Raw genomic sequence first — 17,059 nt, forward strand, 5'->3', positions numbered from 1 at the left:
TTTCATAGACTACATTGATTGATTTTCAATTTCAATGACCATCTTGATAATGAATGTCAATTTCAGAGATCATTTGTGATTAAAAAAAACCTTATTACTATATAATAAAGACACTAGGTGTGAGGAATCACATATCAAAATTCATCAAGCCTTTCTTCATATTTTCTCTAGGCTCCCTTCCCCACCCCCCCCCTCTTCTTTTTTCCTCTCTCTCTAAATTTAGGTGACAGCAACCTCTTACTTTTCTTCAAAAAGTTGGTTGGTTTCAATTCTTACTCTACACCCATCTCTAGTTCGTATTTCTTAGACTACGTTTCGTATATGTGAGGGAAAAAGCAAGTTGTTGCCTTTTCCATGTTTGGTAAGTCATAGGCATGAAAAATAGTTTTTTTTTTTTTTTTTTTTTCAAATTATAAATTTTGTTATATTAGATGTTAGATCAGCCACCGACAAGATTTGAACTCACACCGTCATGCAAGAATTCAACCTCCCTCCGCCTTGGTATTCACTTTCCTTCCTCCAAAATAGGCATTGATTGTCAATTTTTATGACAAATATGTCTTCATTGACATTAAAAAAAATAAAAAAAACTAATGAAAATGACTTGAAAACTTTGAGTTTTAATCAAAAGGATAAAAATGTGTAGTAAGTAAATAGTACAATGAGTGACTTTTTAAAGTAAAAATATAAAAATGTCATTTTCGTTAAAAGTAAACAATACTATGATTGTTTCGTTAAAACTTCCTAAAAAAAATGCCCATTTATGATATATCCCCAAAAAGTAGTATTTCCTACCCAGTTTCCCATCGTTTCCAACCAAGAGAAAGAAAATTTACATTTCCCTCATCCAAAGTACATATGGGAAATCATTTATTATGAATTTTTGTTTGCGTACCGAACACAACATTTTTATTTCAATTCTAAAATTAAGAAAACAATTGATATAAAATGAGTTTACTGTCATTATGACGTCCCAACTCATGTGACCCTTCCAAATTAGACCTAATATCTATTTAATCATTAAGACTCGTAAACAAATAAAATTATTTTTTAAAGAATAAATATGTACATGTATAATATTACACTTCAAGTTCCAATACATTTTTCATTGAGAAATGCTAATGAGACGCTCTCAAAAGTGACTCTCCATAAACTCTATCACCTTACAATTTTACATTAATTCTCATGCCAACATTATAAACCATTATGTCAAAAATATGAGGTGATAAATTTTTTTTATAGAGAGTTCCATATTGAGAGAACATCGTTAGCATTCCTCGTTTTCATTACATAACAACTCCAAATTCCAAGAAAATTAACAAATGAACACCCTTGGCATTAATGAAGTTCATATTAGGAGAAAGATGTTTTCATGTACTAGCATGAAAAAAAATATAAAACAGTACACCACGTGTTATTATAATATAAGTAGAGGAGGCTCGTTGGTCGAGGATATTGAAAAATCTCTGCATATTAGGGGGGCATATTGGACATTTAGGATGCTGTTATGGAAAGTTACAGAAGTTGGTGAGAAATGAGGTTATCAGCGTGGGAAAATACAGCCGGTGGCGGACCACGACCAAGAAAAAACACGTTGAAAACATTCAGTTTTTCAAATCCCAACTAAACGACATCGTATTGATCCACCTCTACGCTTCCGTCACTCCTCTTCCTAGTCCTCCACATCGGAAGCTTCCAAATTCAACACGTATATATATATATATACAAATAATTTTATATCTAACGTCCCGGTTTACCAAAAAATAAAAATTCAGAGAGGATGGGTCTTGATCTTGATCTGGAATCCATATCGGAGGCGACGTCAGGAGCCGTTGGATCACTCGTCAGCACCACCCTGCTGTACCCGCTCGATACCTGCAAAACCAGGTACCAAGCCGAAGTTCGAGGCAATGATCGGGCCAAATACAGGTAACCATTTTTTCATCTGGGTCGGTTTATTTCTTTCGATCATCGTTCTGTGATGGGTTTTTCAGCTCAATTGTGCATAATTATTTGTTTTTTGTGAGAATTTGTGCGTATTTTTTTAAGTCGGTAGGTGGTATTTACTGTTTAGGATTGATATGTTGTTAATGTTGGAGAATATGTTGGTGATTTGTGAGTAATCTTTTGGATTAGCAGATAATTGAGATGGATTTTGGAAGTTTTATGGGATAAATAAAATTGGGTTGCGAGTCGTATCGGATTTTATCTCAAGGTGGTAACTTGCTAACTTTTAAATGCAATTCAGCTATCGTTTTCGGGTTTTTAATTTGCGTCTGGTCTCAAATTGTTAAGGTTTTTATCATAAATAAAAATGTATTCTACAAAGTTTGGAGATTGGAAAATGATAAATTAAGCGGGATGCCACTGTGGCGTAGGATCCCAAATCAATCGAGCACTGCCATGTTCAAAAGTTAAAAACACATGGCAGTGTTGGTTGGGATACCGCCACCGCCACAGTGGCATTTGAGTTGAAGGTAAGTTCTTATCGGCAGGTATCCGAGATTGTCTAATGCCAGAATGTTGCAACCCAACTGTTAAGACTTTCGCACTTGGAATTTTATGCGGTGATCATATGTGCATATATGAAGCTTTTTTTTTTTTTTGTATAGTTCACCATGATTCTATCGGGTTCATTTATTATTTTCTCTACCGCTAGCGGAAAATAGCTTTTGTGGTAATGTATATTGTTTGAGTCAGCAATCATATAATTTTATGGTATATAGCTCACTAATTTCTTTGGTGAACGGCTTGTATAGGAACCTTTCGGAAGTGTTTTGGGAAGCGATATCCACACGTCAGGTTCTTTCACTGTATCAGGGTCTCGAAACAAAAAACCTGCAATCCTTCATTTCTCAGTTTATTTACTTTTATGGGTATAGCTACTTCAAAAGACTCTATGTGGAAACAAGTGGGGTTAAATCGATAGGGACGAGAGCAAACTTAGTTCTTGCTGCTGCTGCTGGTGCTTGCACTGCCATTGTAACTCAGGTGAACATTTTGCGTAAAGTCCGCCGCACTTTTGGTTCTATTCTGACTGTGAATGAAGAATTGGAAGATTATGGATTTTTTTAATGACTGTCTGTTTTACTGCTGTCTAGCCGTTGGATACAGCCTCGTCAAGGATGCAGACAAGTGCTTTTGGAAAATCCAAAGGATTGTGGAAGACTCTTACAGAGGGCAGCTGGATTGATGCATTTGATGGTCTCGGAATCTCCCTGTTGCTGACCGCGAACCCTGCAATTCAGGTAGTTGTCTTTGCATTTTTTATCTGAAATTACTGATTCTGTTCTCTACAATTTAAGTTTTACTGCATGTTATATTCTTATTACCTTCACTCAAAATATGTTAAGATGATAATTGAGGTTGAAACTGAAAATTGTTTCGTACTTCAGTATACAGTGTTCGATCAGCTAAAACTCAGACTCCTGAAAAGGAAGAATAAAACGGGCAAGGATTCTTCTCCAGAAGCCCTTTCTGCTTTCACAGCATTTGTTTTAGGTGCAGTCTCAAAGACTGTTGCCACCGTTCTGACCTACCCTGCCATCAGGTACATAATTGCTCTCAAAACCATCTCATTTACAAGCTTGACCTATGGAATCAGTTGACATATGTACTTCCTGCAGGTGTAAGGTCATGATCCAAGCTGCTGACGAAGATGATGGAAAAACCAAAAACCCCCAGCCAAAGTCCAGCAAAACAATTCCAGCAGTTCTATGCGCTATATGGAAAAGGGAAGGGATTCTTGGCTTCTTCAAGGGATTGCATGCACAGATCTTGAAGACCGTCCTGAGCTCGGCATTGCTTCTGATGATCAAGGAAAAGATCTCCGCCGCTACTTGGGTTCTTCTACTTTCAATCAGAAGGTCTCTATTGCTCACAATGGGCAGACTAAAAAGTGCTTGATTGCAGTTGCGTCGACATGAATTTGCAGAATTCACATGTAAATTAGGTGGGAGTCTTATCTGAATAGCTGAAACAGATGTACTCTTTGAATTCGGGGTACTAATTTTCGGATAGGAGCTCGTATTTTTGTAATAAAGAGGTTTTGTTTGTTAGAGGAGAATGATGGTTCAGGCCTTGCTTCAAAGATGGTGGCCTTGTCAATCCGTTGGAGCCTAGTTCTTACTTTTATTCAGAGAAATAATGATTTATTATTACCCTAGTAAATGTGATTTATTATTATTACCCTAGTAAATGTGATTCGCTGATAGTAATTGGATTTGTGAATTCTGTTCAATAATGAGGTTGGTTGATAGAAATCCGAGAGATTTTCAGTGCGTCAAGAACATAGGGATATACACTATATGTCATTTTACAAGTAGAAAGGCACTGGACTAAAACTTTCCTCTACTTTTATAATAACATATATTGTACCGTCCCATGTTCCGGACATGTCTCTAGAAATCCAGTTTTCAATCTATATGTTAACATGACAGCTACCATCAAACGTTGCTCAAATTTTAAGGTTTCTGAGATGGGTAATGTTATTGTTTATTAGTCACCTAATTATTTTGTTTAAAAAAACCAAGTGAAAATGACATCAGAATAATGAGCCAAAAGCAAAAGGACATCAGAAATATCTAGTCTTTTAATTTTTTTATAGAAACGATACTGAAGTCGGGAGAATTGAACTCACTAACAAAGTAATACAAATTAATAAGAATGTCTTAAAATTTCAAACTAAAAAGAAAGATGCGAGAATAAAAATATACAAGAAATTCTTACGAAAATCATATTTATTTAAGTAGGATGAAACTTAATTTATTAAGAATATTTATTCATGTACCTGATATTGTGTGTACTAAAAACGGCTATATATGCAAATTGGAGGCGTTGTTATGTTGGCTAGGGCACTATACCTCCCTTCAACACCCAATTTGAATCACTATCTTATAGTTTAGATTAGAATATTGCTTGAATCAAAAGTAATAAAAATTTAAAATGAGCTTGAAAGGGATCAGCTCAAGTTGCTAAAATACCATGAAAAATGGGCAATTTCCTGCGCCGAAAAATCCTATGTTCGAATCTCGTTCCCTTGGGTACCGTTTGGTACGTGGGACGAGATGGAATGGAGTGGGACGCGGCGTTCCGTCCCATGTTTGGTGCGCCTAAAACTAGTGGAACGCACTGTTCCACGGAACGAATTTTGAGTGAATTTTCGTTCTGCTTCACCCTTGGAACGACTCGTTCCACATCCGTGCATCCGTGGAACATAAAATTATAACATCTCCGTCTCCTTCTTCTTCCTCCTTGTTTCCATCCAAGGGCATCTTTGCTCCCTCTCCGTTTTGTCCCGTCCTATCCCATCCCATTCCGTTTCGTCCCATCCCGTATGCATACGAAACGATACCTTGATTCTCCCAAAATGATTGTGATAAGTCCAATCATGAGCTTAGACCCAACAAAACAAGGGAAAGCCCAAACCTCACCAATTTCATATTTCATATTTCATATTTCACCTCACCAATTTCATATTTCATTTGAGAAAAATACTGAGGAGGAAAATAAAAGCAATAAATAAAAAAATAAATAAAAACCACGCGCTAGTCCATCTCCAGGTCGCCAAGACGAGAGATCTCATCTGAGCGAGAGAGCGGACACAACGAGGAAGAAGAAGAAGAAGAAACAGAGAGAGGGCAAGATGATGTCCGGAAATTATACCACCATTGACAACCAAAACGTCTCGGGATCTGTTCCTGCTGTAAGTTGAATATTCAATTTCTCAATTCCGTGAAAATTACGGATATATATATTTATACATGTATATATGTATATATGGTGAAATGGTGGCGGATTATTTTGCAGGCGGTTCCAGATCCAGGCCACCTCACCGTGAAATTCCAAGGTACGATTCGTGTTTCTACTTTTGAGTTCTGGAAATTAGTGATTGGTTTGTGGAATTTAAGTACCTTTTGTTTGGTTGGCGCGAAAATTGGAAGGAAAATAATGCGAAACCAGATTAGATTTGGGATAATCAGCTGCAAATCATTGCGGCTTTGTGTTTTTAGCATTTTGTTTAGCTGTAGGGAATTGATGCAGGAATAGAATTAGAGAAATGGAATTCTAATTTTCTTGCATTATCTCAGCAATCAAACAGCTTTTGTTTAGGTTAAGTTTTCAACTGAAGTCTATATTGCTAAAGGCATTTATTGATTAGTATATTCAAAAGAATGAACTTCTAGTTAGTTGAGTTTAATGTAACTAACTTCCAGCTCAATGCTAGGTTTTAGGTTTCTAGCTTCAAGATCCTATCTTTTTTTCATTTATGAAATGCATGTTTTGTAAGTTCTGCAGATTCAACCCTTCAGACATTTCCTCCATCCGAGACACGAGGGAAGATCGCTCGTGGTGCCCTCCCTCCTAGTGATGCTGATGGTACACACAAGTTCTACTTTTACTAATGGAATTTGTGAATCATGTTTTGCTTTGATATGTGACTTTCCAGTGGATACAATCTTCAGATTGAATACCTAAAGGCTTTTAAACCTAAGTTTGAAGTCTTTGAGGTGATCATTGATCATGAAGGATGATAAAACTTCATGCTCTTCGTTGTAGTTCTTTAAGTATGGACCTATTTTTCAAGTGAGTCTAGATCTAATGGAAGAGAACTCTGTTCATTTGATTATGCTTTTAAAACGCTAGCAATATGTTAATGATTAAGCGTATATGAATCAAGGAAGCAAATGTTTGGGAGGTTGACTAGTTGAATTTGATGAGATCAAAGTGCTCATGACGTTTGTGAGACTCGATTGGGTTAGATCGGCCATAGGGAAAAACAGATCTGCAGTAGTAGTAATAGTTTTTCGGTGTACCCTTGAAAGTCAACAAGAATCCAAAACAAATGTGGTTGAAGTTGTGATTTCGTTCTTTAAAATGCATCAGATGCTTTTGGTAATTTGACAAGCAAGACTGAAATCTGCTTCGCCTCCTCATTTTGTATATCTGGTATTACTATACCCAATAGTTGTTAAATGTAACATAAAAGTGAGTTTTATTATTCATACGAAGTGTTAAAACTAATGGCTGTAAATGTTCCAGAATATTGTTTGACTACTTTAAATTCTGTTTTCTACGACTGTCATTTGTTGTCGTGTCATACTATGGTCTAATATCCATGTTTTCTCTCATGGTACAGACACATTTTCTAAACCTGTATCTGGTTCTGATGAACCCCAGCAAGGTGGTTGGCTACGGATATTCTCTGTAGCTTCTTACAAGCAATACTTTGATGTTGATACATCAGATGTTCTAGAGAGGATTAAAGATTCACTCCTTCCATTCAGTGGAACCTTCAATGAGAAAACATCTAACAGCCCTGATTTGTACGTTTTCGTTTGGTAACTTAACTAAAATTAGAATCATTATTCTTTAAATTAGAAAACATATTGAAAAATGTGTCTGAACTGTTCTATAATTAGTAGAATCATGTCAATTAACAAGTCAAGGTTTAACGGCATTTATGCACAGTGATGGTATAAGCGTAATCTGCAAATTCCGCTGATGCCGGATTTGCTACTGGCACCATACATGTACTTGTATTCAGTAACAATTTTAGTAATGTGAAACTTGGCTTCGGAACTGCATTGAATAAAATTCTCCACCGTATCTTGATGTTATATTTTTTATCATTCTATTTTAGATTTGCAATTGTTTATTCAGTAATAATATCTATATTGTGAGACACCTGTCGTCTGATCTTAACTTCAAATGCTGTGCAGGTATGGACCTTTCTGGATATGCACTACCCTTATATTTGTAGCAGCTGCCATTGGCACTTTTGTGACATATGTAGCACACAAGATGAAGAGTAAAGATTGGGAATATGACATTAATGTTGTCCAGTGGTCTGCAGGATTGTTCTATGGCTATGTCACTATTGTTCCTCTTGTACTGTATGTAATTCTCAAATACTTCTCGGCACCATCAGGTCTCGTTCAGCTGTTTTGTCTCTATGGCTACTCCCTGTTTGTCTTCATTCCAGCATTGGTAAGTCACTGGTTTTCGAACATAGTCTTTTCATTAAATCTATTGCCAAAAAGATGTTTTGGGTGTAGAAGATTCGAATTGAACCCTTTCTCGAAAGCTTATGCCTGTGGTCTCAAGCTATATCAAACGGTCTTTTGCTAGCTTTGTCATAATCCTGGAGAAGCTTTCCTAATGATTGTTAGTTCTAACAGTTTTAGAAACAAAATGTTTTAGTTAAGACTCAGTTTTGGCATCTTATTTATCTATCCTTGTTTCATTACGGGCCAAGTTTTTAATAGGCACTAGTGCAGTTCCATAGTTGTGTTGCGAGTTTCTGTTTGAATGCTGAAATACAAAAAATATCTCCCATTGAGTTGGATGGTAATAGATAGCTGACATTCCTACTCTGTTTGGTTGCAGTGCCTCTCAGTTGTGCCGTTGGAAATTTTCAGATGGGTAATTGCAGGCGTAGCTGGGGTTATGTCTGCCACCTTTGTCGCAGTTAACCTTCGCGCCCACATCGTATCAGCAGGTGAAAGGTGGTTCTTGATTGTAGCCGGGATCTTTCTACTGCAGTTAGCTCTGTCTGTCGTCCTAAAACTCTATTTGTTCACCGTCACAGTGTAAGATTAAAACTGTGCCTTCGTAAAGAGGCATAAGCGAAAGGTTGTAGATTACAGTGAGATGCTTTTGGTCCATTGACTTGTTACTGTTAGCTGAAGTATAATTGAACTGAAGAAACATCTTGTATTCATTCTTTCCGGCAATACAAATTCGTATGTATCAGAGTATGTGCTCGGCGGTCGATATTTCCGGTCTCGGTGAGCGGTCGACGTGAATTAGGGAGTGAACCTCCCTCATTTTACCATACAAATGATATGATGGATTTGAGTCTAAAAGTTGATGGATTTGGTTTAGTGAAGCTTCCAACAATCCAATGTATCATTTGATGAACAATTTGGGTGGGTTTTTGAGAGGTATGATTAACAGTATGAAGAACTAATAAGGGTGTTCGAATTCCAATCAAACCCGACCGATTTGGTCCGGTCCAATCCAATCCGATTTTGGTTGGTTCAATCTGTTAGCGGATCCCAACTTTTGAAACCGTCAATATTGGATGGGATTGCGGATTTGGTTGTATAAACTCTCCTCTCCTTAATAATAATAAATTGAAAAGAAAAAAAAAATCCTTAGCGTTAATTTTGATTTCACAATTTTCCTTTTTTTTTTCTTTTCCACATTTACATATACCAAAATGTGTGATGGGACCATAGATTTAATGAGAATCGTTTCAAATTGACAAACACTTCTAAGAAGAATGTTACTTTTAGCTGTTGATATACAATTGATGCATTTATGAACTCTGCATGTATCAACAGTCAAAATCAGCTCACATATACAATAGTCAAAATCAGCTCACGTGTGTTGTGCGAAACGACTGACGTTAGCACTGCTCTTAATGGTACATGTAAGTTATGTGTATTCGTGTGAGGAAAGGTGGCTCCTCAAATTTTCTTGTAGTTTCATGATTACCAAAAGGAATTTGGTGATTTCCTTGTCATTTTTTCTACAAACCACTGCCTAATAATCATCACACTAGACCAACTTTGGGAAAAGTCAACTAAATTAGCATCTCGTAATTAAGTCAATTAGTATGGTCTTGGCCTGTTCAGTTTAAATTAATCTACATTTCCATTCAAAAGTTCAATCAATGACATTGATTCCTGCCTCAACTTAAATTCTAGGAAAAAAAGAAACATTAAACTAATTTTGGCATTTTAACCAAAATGGTCCATAATTTGGGCATAATTCCTCATTTTAGTTTCTGACATTGAAAATCGATAGAAGTGATCTGGAAGTTTGTCCACTGTTAATCATTTTGGTAATTCCTTGATTAATCTTTGTTAAATGAAAAAGCAAGTGAGGGTTAATTGGACAAAAAATACCGACAATATAATGGAGTTTTTTTACGGAATGACCAAAATGATTGACGATGGGCAAACTCAAGGACAACTTCTATCGATTTTAAATCTTAACGACCAAAATGAGGAGTTATGTCAATCTTAATGATCATTTTGGCTAAAAAGCTGTTAATATTTCATAGCTAATTTTGCGTATAATGGTGTTATTTTTATATTAAACACGTGTTAAGTTAGTTGGTCAAAATGTTTTGCGTGACTCTTAAACTGAGTCAAAGTCCGATCCTCATACTTTTTTATAATTCAATATTTGCGTGTTAGGATTGAGCTCCTGCACAATAAAGACCGACATAATTATAAATATCGAACTAGTCATTCATAGATTTTGAACATGAAATCGTAAACAGAAACACCACTAATTTGTAGTGCTACCGAGAATTTCTGTCCTCATCATTACTTAGAATAATTTAAAATTCGTTTTTTCAAAAGAATATGGTGTTAATTTTTCTAATGCAGAAAGTTAATCGAAGAGAAAAAAGAACTAAAGAGAAAATGATGGAGAGACAAATGAAAACAAGACTGACAGATTGCTATGGAAAAATAAGACAGAGCTAAACACGAGTAATAAAGAAATGAGAGAGAGAGAGAGAGATAAACTTTACACATAACTAGGATGAGAGAGATTAAATTAAGGAGTAATTAGGTTTTCATCCTTATTTTTACTACTCTATTGATTAAAACCTTATTACTTTTTAATTTTTGATCAAAGTCCTTTGTATTAATAATATCATTAATTATTTCAATAATAAAATATTTTTTATTTCTAAATATATTCATTTAATATTAAAAATGTTACAATTAGTATATTTATATTTATGGCTAAATTTTTTATCATATATTTTTATTTTTAGTTTGTACCCATTTTTAATTTGCAACCCTTTTTTAATTTGTACCAATTTTCCTTTCAATTTTAATTTGTACCCATATATTAATTTCTTTTTGTGCCCATATTTTTTAAAGTTTTATTTGTATTGTACCCATATTTTTTTATTTATTTGTACCCATTTTTATTTTTGCTAAATGTACCCATTTTGAAGAATGTACCCATGTTTTGATACAATAATTTTTTGGTTATTTTTTATGAATGTACCCATGTTTACACACACACACACACACAATAGTATATTTATATTTTAATATTTTTAATCCCACAAATTATGGTTTTTTATTTAAAATCTCATTACTATAAACAACTATAAATTTTAATTTTTAATTTAAAAAATATAGTAACGTACATAGAAATAAATTATCAATTAATTTTAGGGACTTGGATCAAAAATTGAAAAACAACAAGGTTTCAGTCAAAAATTGTTCATAACTAGGGACCGCATCTAAAGTCTCTCTTAAATTAATTAGGGAGATAAAAAATTTAAATTATTTTTTTTAGACCATATGATGTGGGGAATGGAGAGATTTTTATGTGTCGGGAACACTGTGTCATAATACAAGTGATTGGACACATTATTTCCTTAACTTTTACAACCTATAACAAAGTTACCGCACTACAATTGATTAATAGTATTTCCGCACACTCTTTTTCTTTCCGTGTGCACCTTTATTTACTTTTAGTAGGGAGTGATTTCTATAAACTCATTTTCATCTTCTGCCACTCTCTTATTTTGGTCTTTCATTCTCATAGCTAGAAAGAAAATAGGATGCGCACGACGTGAAAATGGGTGTGCATAAATCATTTCTCATTATGAATTTTGGATTGTTTTTAAAAGGGGGCCAGCTAGTTGCTTCACCACGACAATCTATCCTTCCAGGGGCCAAACAAACTCATTTTGCCTCCCCTGACCACCATCATATGATTCACCAACGCCAAGAATCGAATGAGAAGCAAGAGTCATAATAAATAAACGGGAGTGAGCAAAAGGAGAAAAGTTGTGCAGAAATCATTTTCTTAGGGTAGCCACATCTAATTATCAAACTCTCTCATCATTGTAAAAAATTCAATAATTGTGGACGAATTTATTGATATCGAATAAATGCAATACACATGTCACACTTATATGAATGGAAAGAAATCAATTTGGGTGGTTGATATCAGATCAATATCATATTACGCTAAATAAGCCATCAATATCATATTACGTTAAATAAGCCTGAACTGGCTTTACTTTCCTCAACAACAGTGGCAGAGCTAGAATTCTGAGTGAGGAGGGGTCTTTCACACACACACACACATGCATGTGTGTGAAAGTTGAATTCATAACATGTTAATATATGCAGTTTGTGTAATCTTCACAAAACTGAAAAACTCTATTAAATTCAATACTAAGAAGAAAAATATGTACAAACCCAGACAACCAAGTAAGAGGTAGACTATGGAAGGCTAAAGAAAATACAAAGAAGTAGAAAAAGAAGGATTAGGGGAAGAGGTCTGCAAATAAGGAAGAAGTTGGGTTGCTTTAGAAAATTATAGGGTGTATAGTACTGTTAGCTAAGAGAATCAAACCAGTAGTGGAGTTGCTTTTTCCATTTAAAATTGCACGTCTCTTCTAAAAACTCCCCTACCAAACTTATCGTTTCATTAAACAGTCAAACAAACTCAAAACCAAAGCAGCCTAACGACGTCGTTTGTTTCATCTTCTTCGATGAGGTTCACACCTCTGCAAATAAAAACTTGGGGTCACTAGTTGATTTCATACACCTTTCATAGAAGTCAGAATGGGCCTATGACTACTCTAATCCCTTGGGGGCTCCGCCCTTGCTCAACAATCACAAGTATATATCGTTCTTGCCTCCAATGAGTCTAGACCTCCGACCAAGAGCAGATAATTACTACTAAACCAAAGGTTAATCGGTATGCAGTGAAGGTGGCACATGATCAGTCACAAGACCAAACTGTGGGTAAGAGAGATATAAGACAAGATTAAGAAGGGATTATAGAAATCTTAATATTCTTAACAGTGAGATTAAAGAAAGAAGGGATGCATTAATGGAAAAACTTCCATATAAGCTAGTCCAAAAGAAGAAACAAAAAGCATGGTAAAAATACATAATTACAGTACAAAAAAAACGTAAACACAGCAAGACAAAGGCAATGTGATTTTACTTCAAAGGGCAAAGTTCCTAGTTTTCTGAAACATAAAGCGTAATTAACAAATCAAACAAGTATTAAGAAAGAAAATTATCGTACTTTAGCCTAGAAAATTGAATATATGCATATGGAAACTAGCACTTTACTAGTTTATAGCAAGTTCAAATTTTGTGCACTCATTTGTATGTGGTCTCTCTATGACCTTTATCATTGATTGACACGCGTTTATAAACTTAATCGTCCTAAACTCTGCCGTCATAAACTTAACATTATCAATCAATGATAAAAGCTAAAAGAACCACAGACAAAGTAAGTGCAGGGGACGCTTGAAAATCCAGATGAAGAAACTGAGGACAACCCAAATGAAAAGTCAAAGCCAAGATCCTGAATTTGAGGACCTTTATGAAGAAATGCATAAGTTGAATTAAGGTTTGATTAGTAGTAGTTTTATAATATTTCATATAATTGGACTGGTTGGTTGGTTGGTTTGATACGACTTTAGCACAAATCGCTATCCATGAGTCATATCAGGTTTAAGTTGAGAGATGTTTAACTCAAGTGTTCAATAACGTTTATTTTTGCGATTTGTTACTAAAGTGGTCGTTTATTTATACAATTTGTAACTCAAGTGATCAAAAGCTTTATCCTATACTCTGATATATCTTGTGTTCTCTTGTATAAAATACCTACAGATGCTTCAGTTAGAAAATACGATTATGAGATAGAGGCTCTAGGCAAAAAAGTTAGAGGAAGACCTTGGACGACTTGCAAAGAAACTTTAATAAAAGACATGAAATACTTAAAACTAAAGAAAAACTTGGCGCAAGACCAAATACAGTAACGTTCTAAAATTTATATAGTCAATCCCACTTAGTGAGATAAGATTTTGTTGTTGCTGTTGAATGTTTGGTAGTTGTGAGATGTTAAACAATATTAAAACAATGATGTTTTGGGATGATGTAGGGCATAAGTCACACACAACCAGTCAAACAAACATCACAAAGCCATTAGTTAAACTCTCACTCCTATCATAATTTATGACTTGGGAATCTGAGGAATTATTCACAAATGCACACTTATTCACACATGCACACTTATTCACACACACCACCAAATACATAATTCCCATTTGTAACTCCCAACTCTTTCTTCTCTCCTCCCTTTTAAAACATGCCACCTTTCTCATCACGCTCAATCTCTCTCTCTTCTCTCTCTCTCTCTCTCTCGACACAAAAGAAACCCAAAAGTTGGATCTATATACTCTCCACATGTTTGCTTAAAGAGAAGCTGAAGGGAGACAAAAACATCATTTTTGTATCTACAGAAGCCATGTTCATCACAAGGAATCAAGCCATTGGCCTTCTGTTGATTTTCTTGGGCATCTCCGGCTTGCGCAACGACTGCGTTTCCGGAGCTAGATGTTTAAACGAGAAGGTGGAGAATCTGGGGAAGCCTCGAGTTTTCAACTCAACAGGAGAAGATGAAGGTTTTTTTGCCACAAGCAACAGAAAAGTGCCTTCTTCTCCTGACCCATTGCACAATAGGTAGGTTTTCCAGAACAACACAAATATCTTGCTTGGAAGCTACCTGTACATAAAACCTACCTATATTGCCAGGAAAGTTCAGACATTTTTTGTACTTTTAGGACCTTTTTTTTTATTTATTTTTATTTTATTTTATATATACAATGTATTTTGAGAACCTTAGGTTTATAGGTTTACAAGAAATTATATGTTTTTGGCCTCTGGTAAATGTGAGTGTTGTTACTGCAAATTCGAAAGTATAAATATCATCTCCAGCATATGGCTTTTATCAACCAAGTCGAACCCAATTGGGAAAAGTTCTTTTAAGAGTAACAAATATGATAAAAGCTTATTGGTTTGATTGAAGGGAATTAATACTATTTATTAACTTAGCTATTGTTCAGGGAAAATCTAGTCATCAGTCAATTCATAACAATCTTTGTAAAGTAAGGGGCGAAGCTTCGTAGACAACTTCCCTCCGTCATTGCTTTTGCTGAAGCTGCGAGTTCATGAGCAAGTGAATGAACGAGCCATGTTCCTAAAAGGAGTGACCATCTTTGTGTTTTCTTCCCTTCCCACCCCTTAAAGCCCTATTTTAGTAGACTAAGCTTGTAACCGCAACATATTTAAGTAGGCTCGCAACTTCGCTCAGCGGAATGGCCTTAATATTATATTCATAAAACACTTTTTTCAAATCCCAACAATAATTCTTACATGTACCTAAAGATATAAACTTTTTTTTTTATCTCACTCATGACTTTTTCATATATGTAATGTGAAAGGGAAAAGGGATATAAAATCATATTATACATCCTCAATTCCAATTAACAAAACTATGGGTGGCTTTGATGTTGGATACATAAAATAATAGAAGCAACCATACAAAGTAGGGAAATAGACAAAAGATCATATGAGCTGGGAAATGGGAATCTCCATGTCATATTGTGGACGAGAAAGATAATCTAAAAATTGATGCTTCAAAATCATAGCTCTTTTGACTTCGACAGCATAGCAAGATTGCAAATACAATAATTTCCACGATTTTGATCCTAATCATGCAAAAAATTGAACAATACTTGGCTACTTAAAGGTGAGTAGGAACTTCTACTCAAAACTTTTAGTGTTTTAATCACAGAGTTTTGTGCCTATGATCAGAACCGTATATACTATTAATCACATTGTAAAGATCATCTCTGCAAAAAAATAGAACCGTATATACTATTAATCACATTGTAAAGATCATCTCTGCAAAAAAATAGATTAAAACTAAGGTCATCTAGTTAATCTATTGTAGCAAATACATAGAAAGTTTGTAATGCTTTTACCAATACCGTTCATTTGTTTTTAAACAGTTTGATGACTAAACAGCCTTAGTTTTAATTGATATTTTGCAGAGGCGATCTTTATAGGGTGATTTATAATATGAACGGTTCTGATTATAACACAAACTAATATAAATTGACAACGAACAATTTTGAGAAATTTTGAATAAGAGTTCATACTTATCTTTGAATAACCAAGTATTGTACCAAAAAAATTTCCAATTTGTGGGCTCAAAGCAAAAAAATCAATTAAAACTAAGGTCGTTTAGTCATCGAAAAGTATAAAAACAAATGGACGGAATTGATAAAAACATTATGAACCGTGTATGTATTTGCTACAATAGTTTTACTAAACGACCTTAGTTTTAATTAATTTTTTGCAGAGATAATCTTTACAGAGTGATTCATAATATGAACGGTTCTGATCGTAAGCACAAAGCTCTATGATTTAAACATAAAACTTTTAAGTAGGAGCTCTTACTTAGATTTGAGTACCCAAGCATTGTTCAATTGAATATCAACAATATAATGATGAAAGTAGACTGGCTTTTTGGAATATTAAAGGTTGGAACGGAGTCTAACGTTACGATCTCTAATACTTTTGGTTCGAAGAAGCTTAGGATTTTCTCCAATATCTCTACTAATTAATAAAACTCTCTTTGTCAATCAAAAGAGGGTGAAAAGACAAATTAGTCTTCTATCACACAAAAAAAAAATGATGGGCAATATCACCACTACAATATACCTTATTAGTGGCGAAGCAAACACCGACAAGAAACCCAATTTATGTCGGAAATTTAGCAAAAATCCGACATAAAACAATGTAATGTCGGATTGGAATAGCGACACTAATACTGGCGTCACAAAAGGGCTTCAGTGTCGGTTTGTACGCTTAATCCGCCAGTACGCAGCGTTGGTTAAAAGCGACACTGACACTGATGTCGGTTTAAAGCGACGCAAATTTCAACATTACGTCGGTTTAAAGCGATGCTAATTACCAATTTAATTATAAAATATCCAAACTACCATCGGTTTTGATCGACATTACATAACATATGGATACATAAAATAATTATTATGATGTTGTTCATAAGCGACACCAAATATATTAATAATAATAATAAATCATTTTCCGTTTTTAATTAATAATAATTAAAAATTATTATATAAAAATAAATCACACCATATGTCAATGAAAAAACAAACAATTTTAAGCAGACTTCA

At 34.7% G+C, this 17,059-nt stretch overlaps 2 protein-coding genes and 1 long non-coding RNA gene across 3 annotated transcripts; all 3 read left to right on the forward strand.

The window, feature by feature from the left end:
• The first annotated feature begins 1,501 nt into the window (after positions 1–1,501).
• Positions 1,502–4,170, forward strand: LOC103427686 (peroxisomal adenine nucleotide carrier 1-like). The gene is made up of 5 exons (XM_008365756.4): positions 1,502–1,929; positions 2,760–2,991; positions 3,102–3,248; positions 3,396–3,550; positions 3,627–4,170. The coding sequence occupies exons 1-5, from the start codon at positions 1,781–1,783 to the stop codon at positions 3,904–3,906; spliced, it is 963 nt and encodes a 320-aa protein (XP_008363978.3). The 5' UTR covers positions 1,502–1,780; the 3' UTR covers positions 3,907–4,170.
• A 1,247-nt stretch (positions 4,171–5,417) lies between these two features.
• Positions 5,418–8,759, forward strand: LOC103427687 (uncharacterized). Its single transcript, XM_008365757.4, has 6 exons — positions 5,418–5,704; positions 5,809–5,848; positions 6,298–6,378; positions 7,139–7,325; positions 7,722–7,989; positions 8,389–8,759. The coding sequence occupies exons 1-6, from the start codon at positions 5,645–5,647 to the stop codon at positions 8,593–8,595; spliced, it is 843 nt and encodes a 280-aa protein (XP_008363979.1). The 5' UTR covers positions 5,418–5,644; the 3' UTR covers positions 8,596–8,759.
• Positions 8,760–14,150: 5,391 nt separating this feature from the next.
• Positions 14,151–15,324, forward strand: LOC139195202 (uncharacterized). The gene is made up of 2 exons (XR_011579840.1): positions 14,151–14,534; positions 14,918–15,324. It is a non-coding gene; the product is annotated as an uncharacterized lncRNA (long non-coding RNA).
• The last annotated feature ends 1,735 nt before the right edge of the window (positions 15,325–17,059 follow it).

Source organism: Malus domestica, chromosome 04 (genome assembly GCF_042453785.1).
Source record: "Malus domestica chromosome 04, GDT2T_hap1".
NCBI classification, from domain to species: domain Eukaryota; kingdom Viridiplantae; phylum Streptophyta; class Magnoliopsida; order Rosales; family Rosaceae; genus Malus; species Malus domestica.

Bases quoted from the DNA above. Each gene is read 5' to 3' on its own strand.
- LOC103427686 (XM_008365756.4), top strand. From the start codon at position 1,781: ATGGGTCTTGATCTTGATCTGGAATCCATATCGGAGGCGACGTCAGGA. The intron at 3,249-3,395 runs GTAGTTGTCTTT...TTCGTACTTCAG, and splicing joins CCGCGAACCCTGCAATTCAG to TATACAGTGTTCGATCAGCT. The intron at 3,551-3,626 runs GTACATAATTGC...TACTTCCTGCAG, and splicing joins CTGACCTACCCTGCCATCAG to GTGTAAGGTCATGATCCAAG.
- LOC103427687 (XM_008365757.4), top strand. From the start codon at position 5,645: ATGATGTCCGGAAATTATACCACCATTGACAACCAAAACGTCTCGGGA. The intron at 6,379-7,138 runs GTACACACAAGT...CTCATGGTACAG, and splicing joins CCCTCCTAGTGATGCTGATG to ACACATTTTCTAAACCTGTA. The intron at 7,326-7,721 runs GTACGTTTTCGT...AATGCTGTGCAG, and splicing joins ACATCTAACAGCCCTGATTT to GTATGGACCTTTCTGGATAT.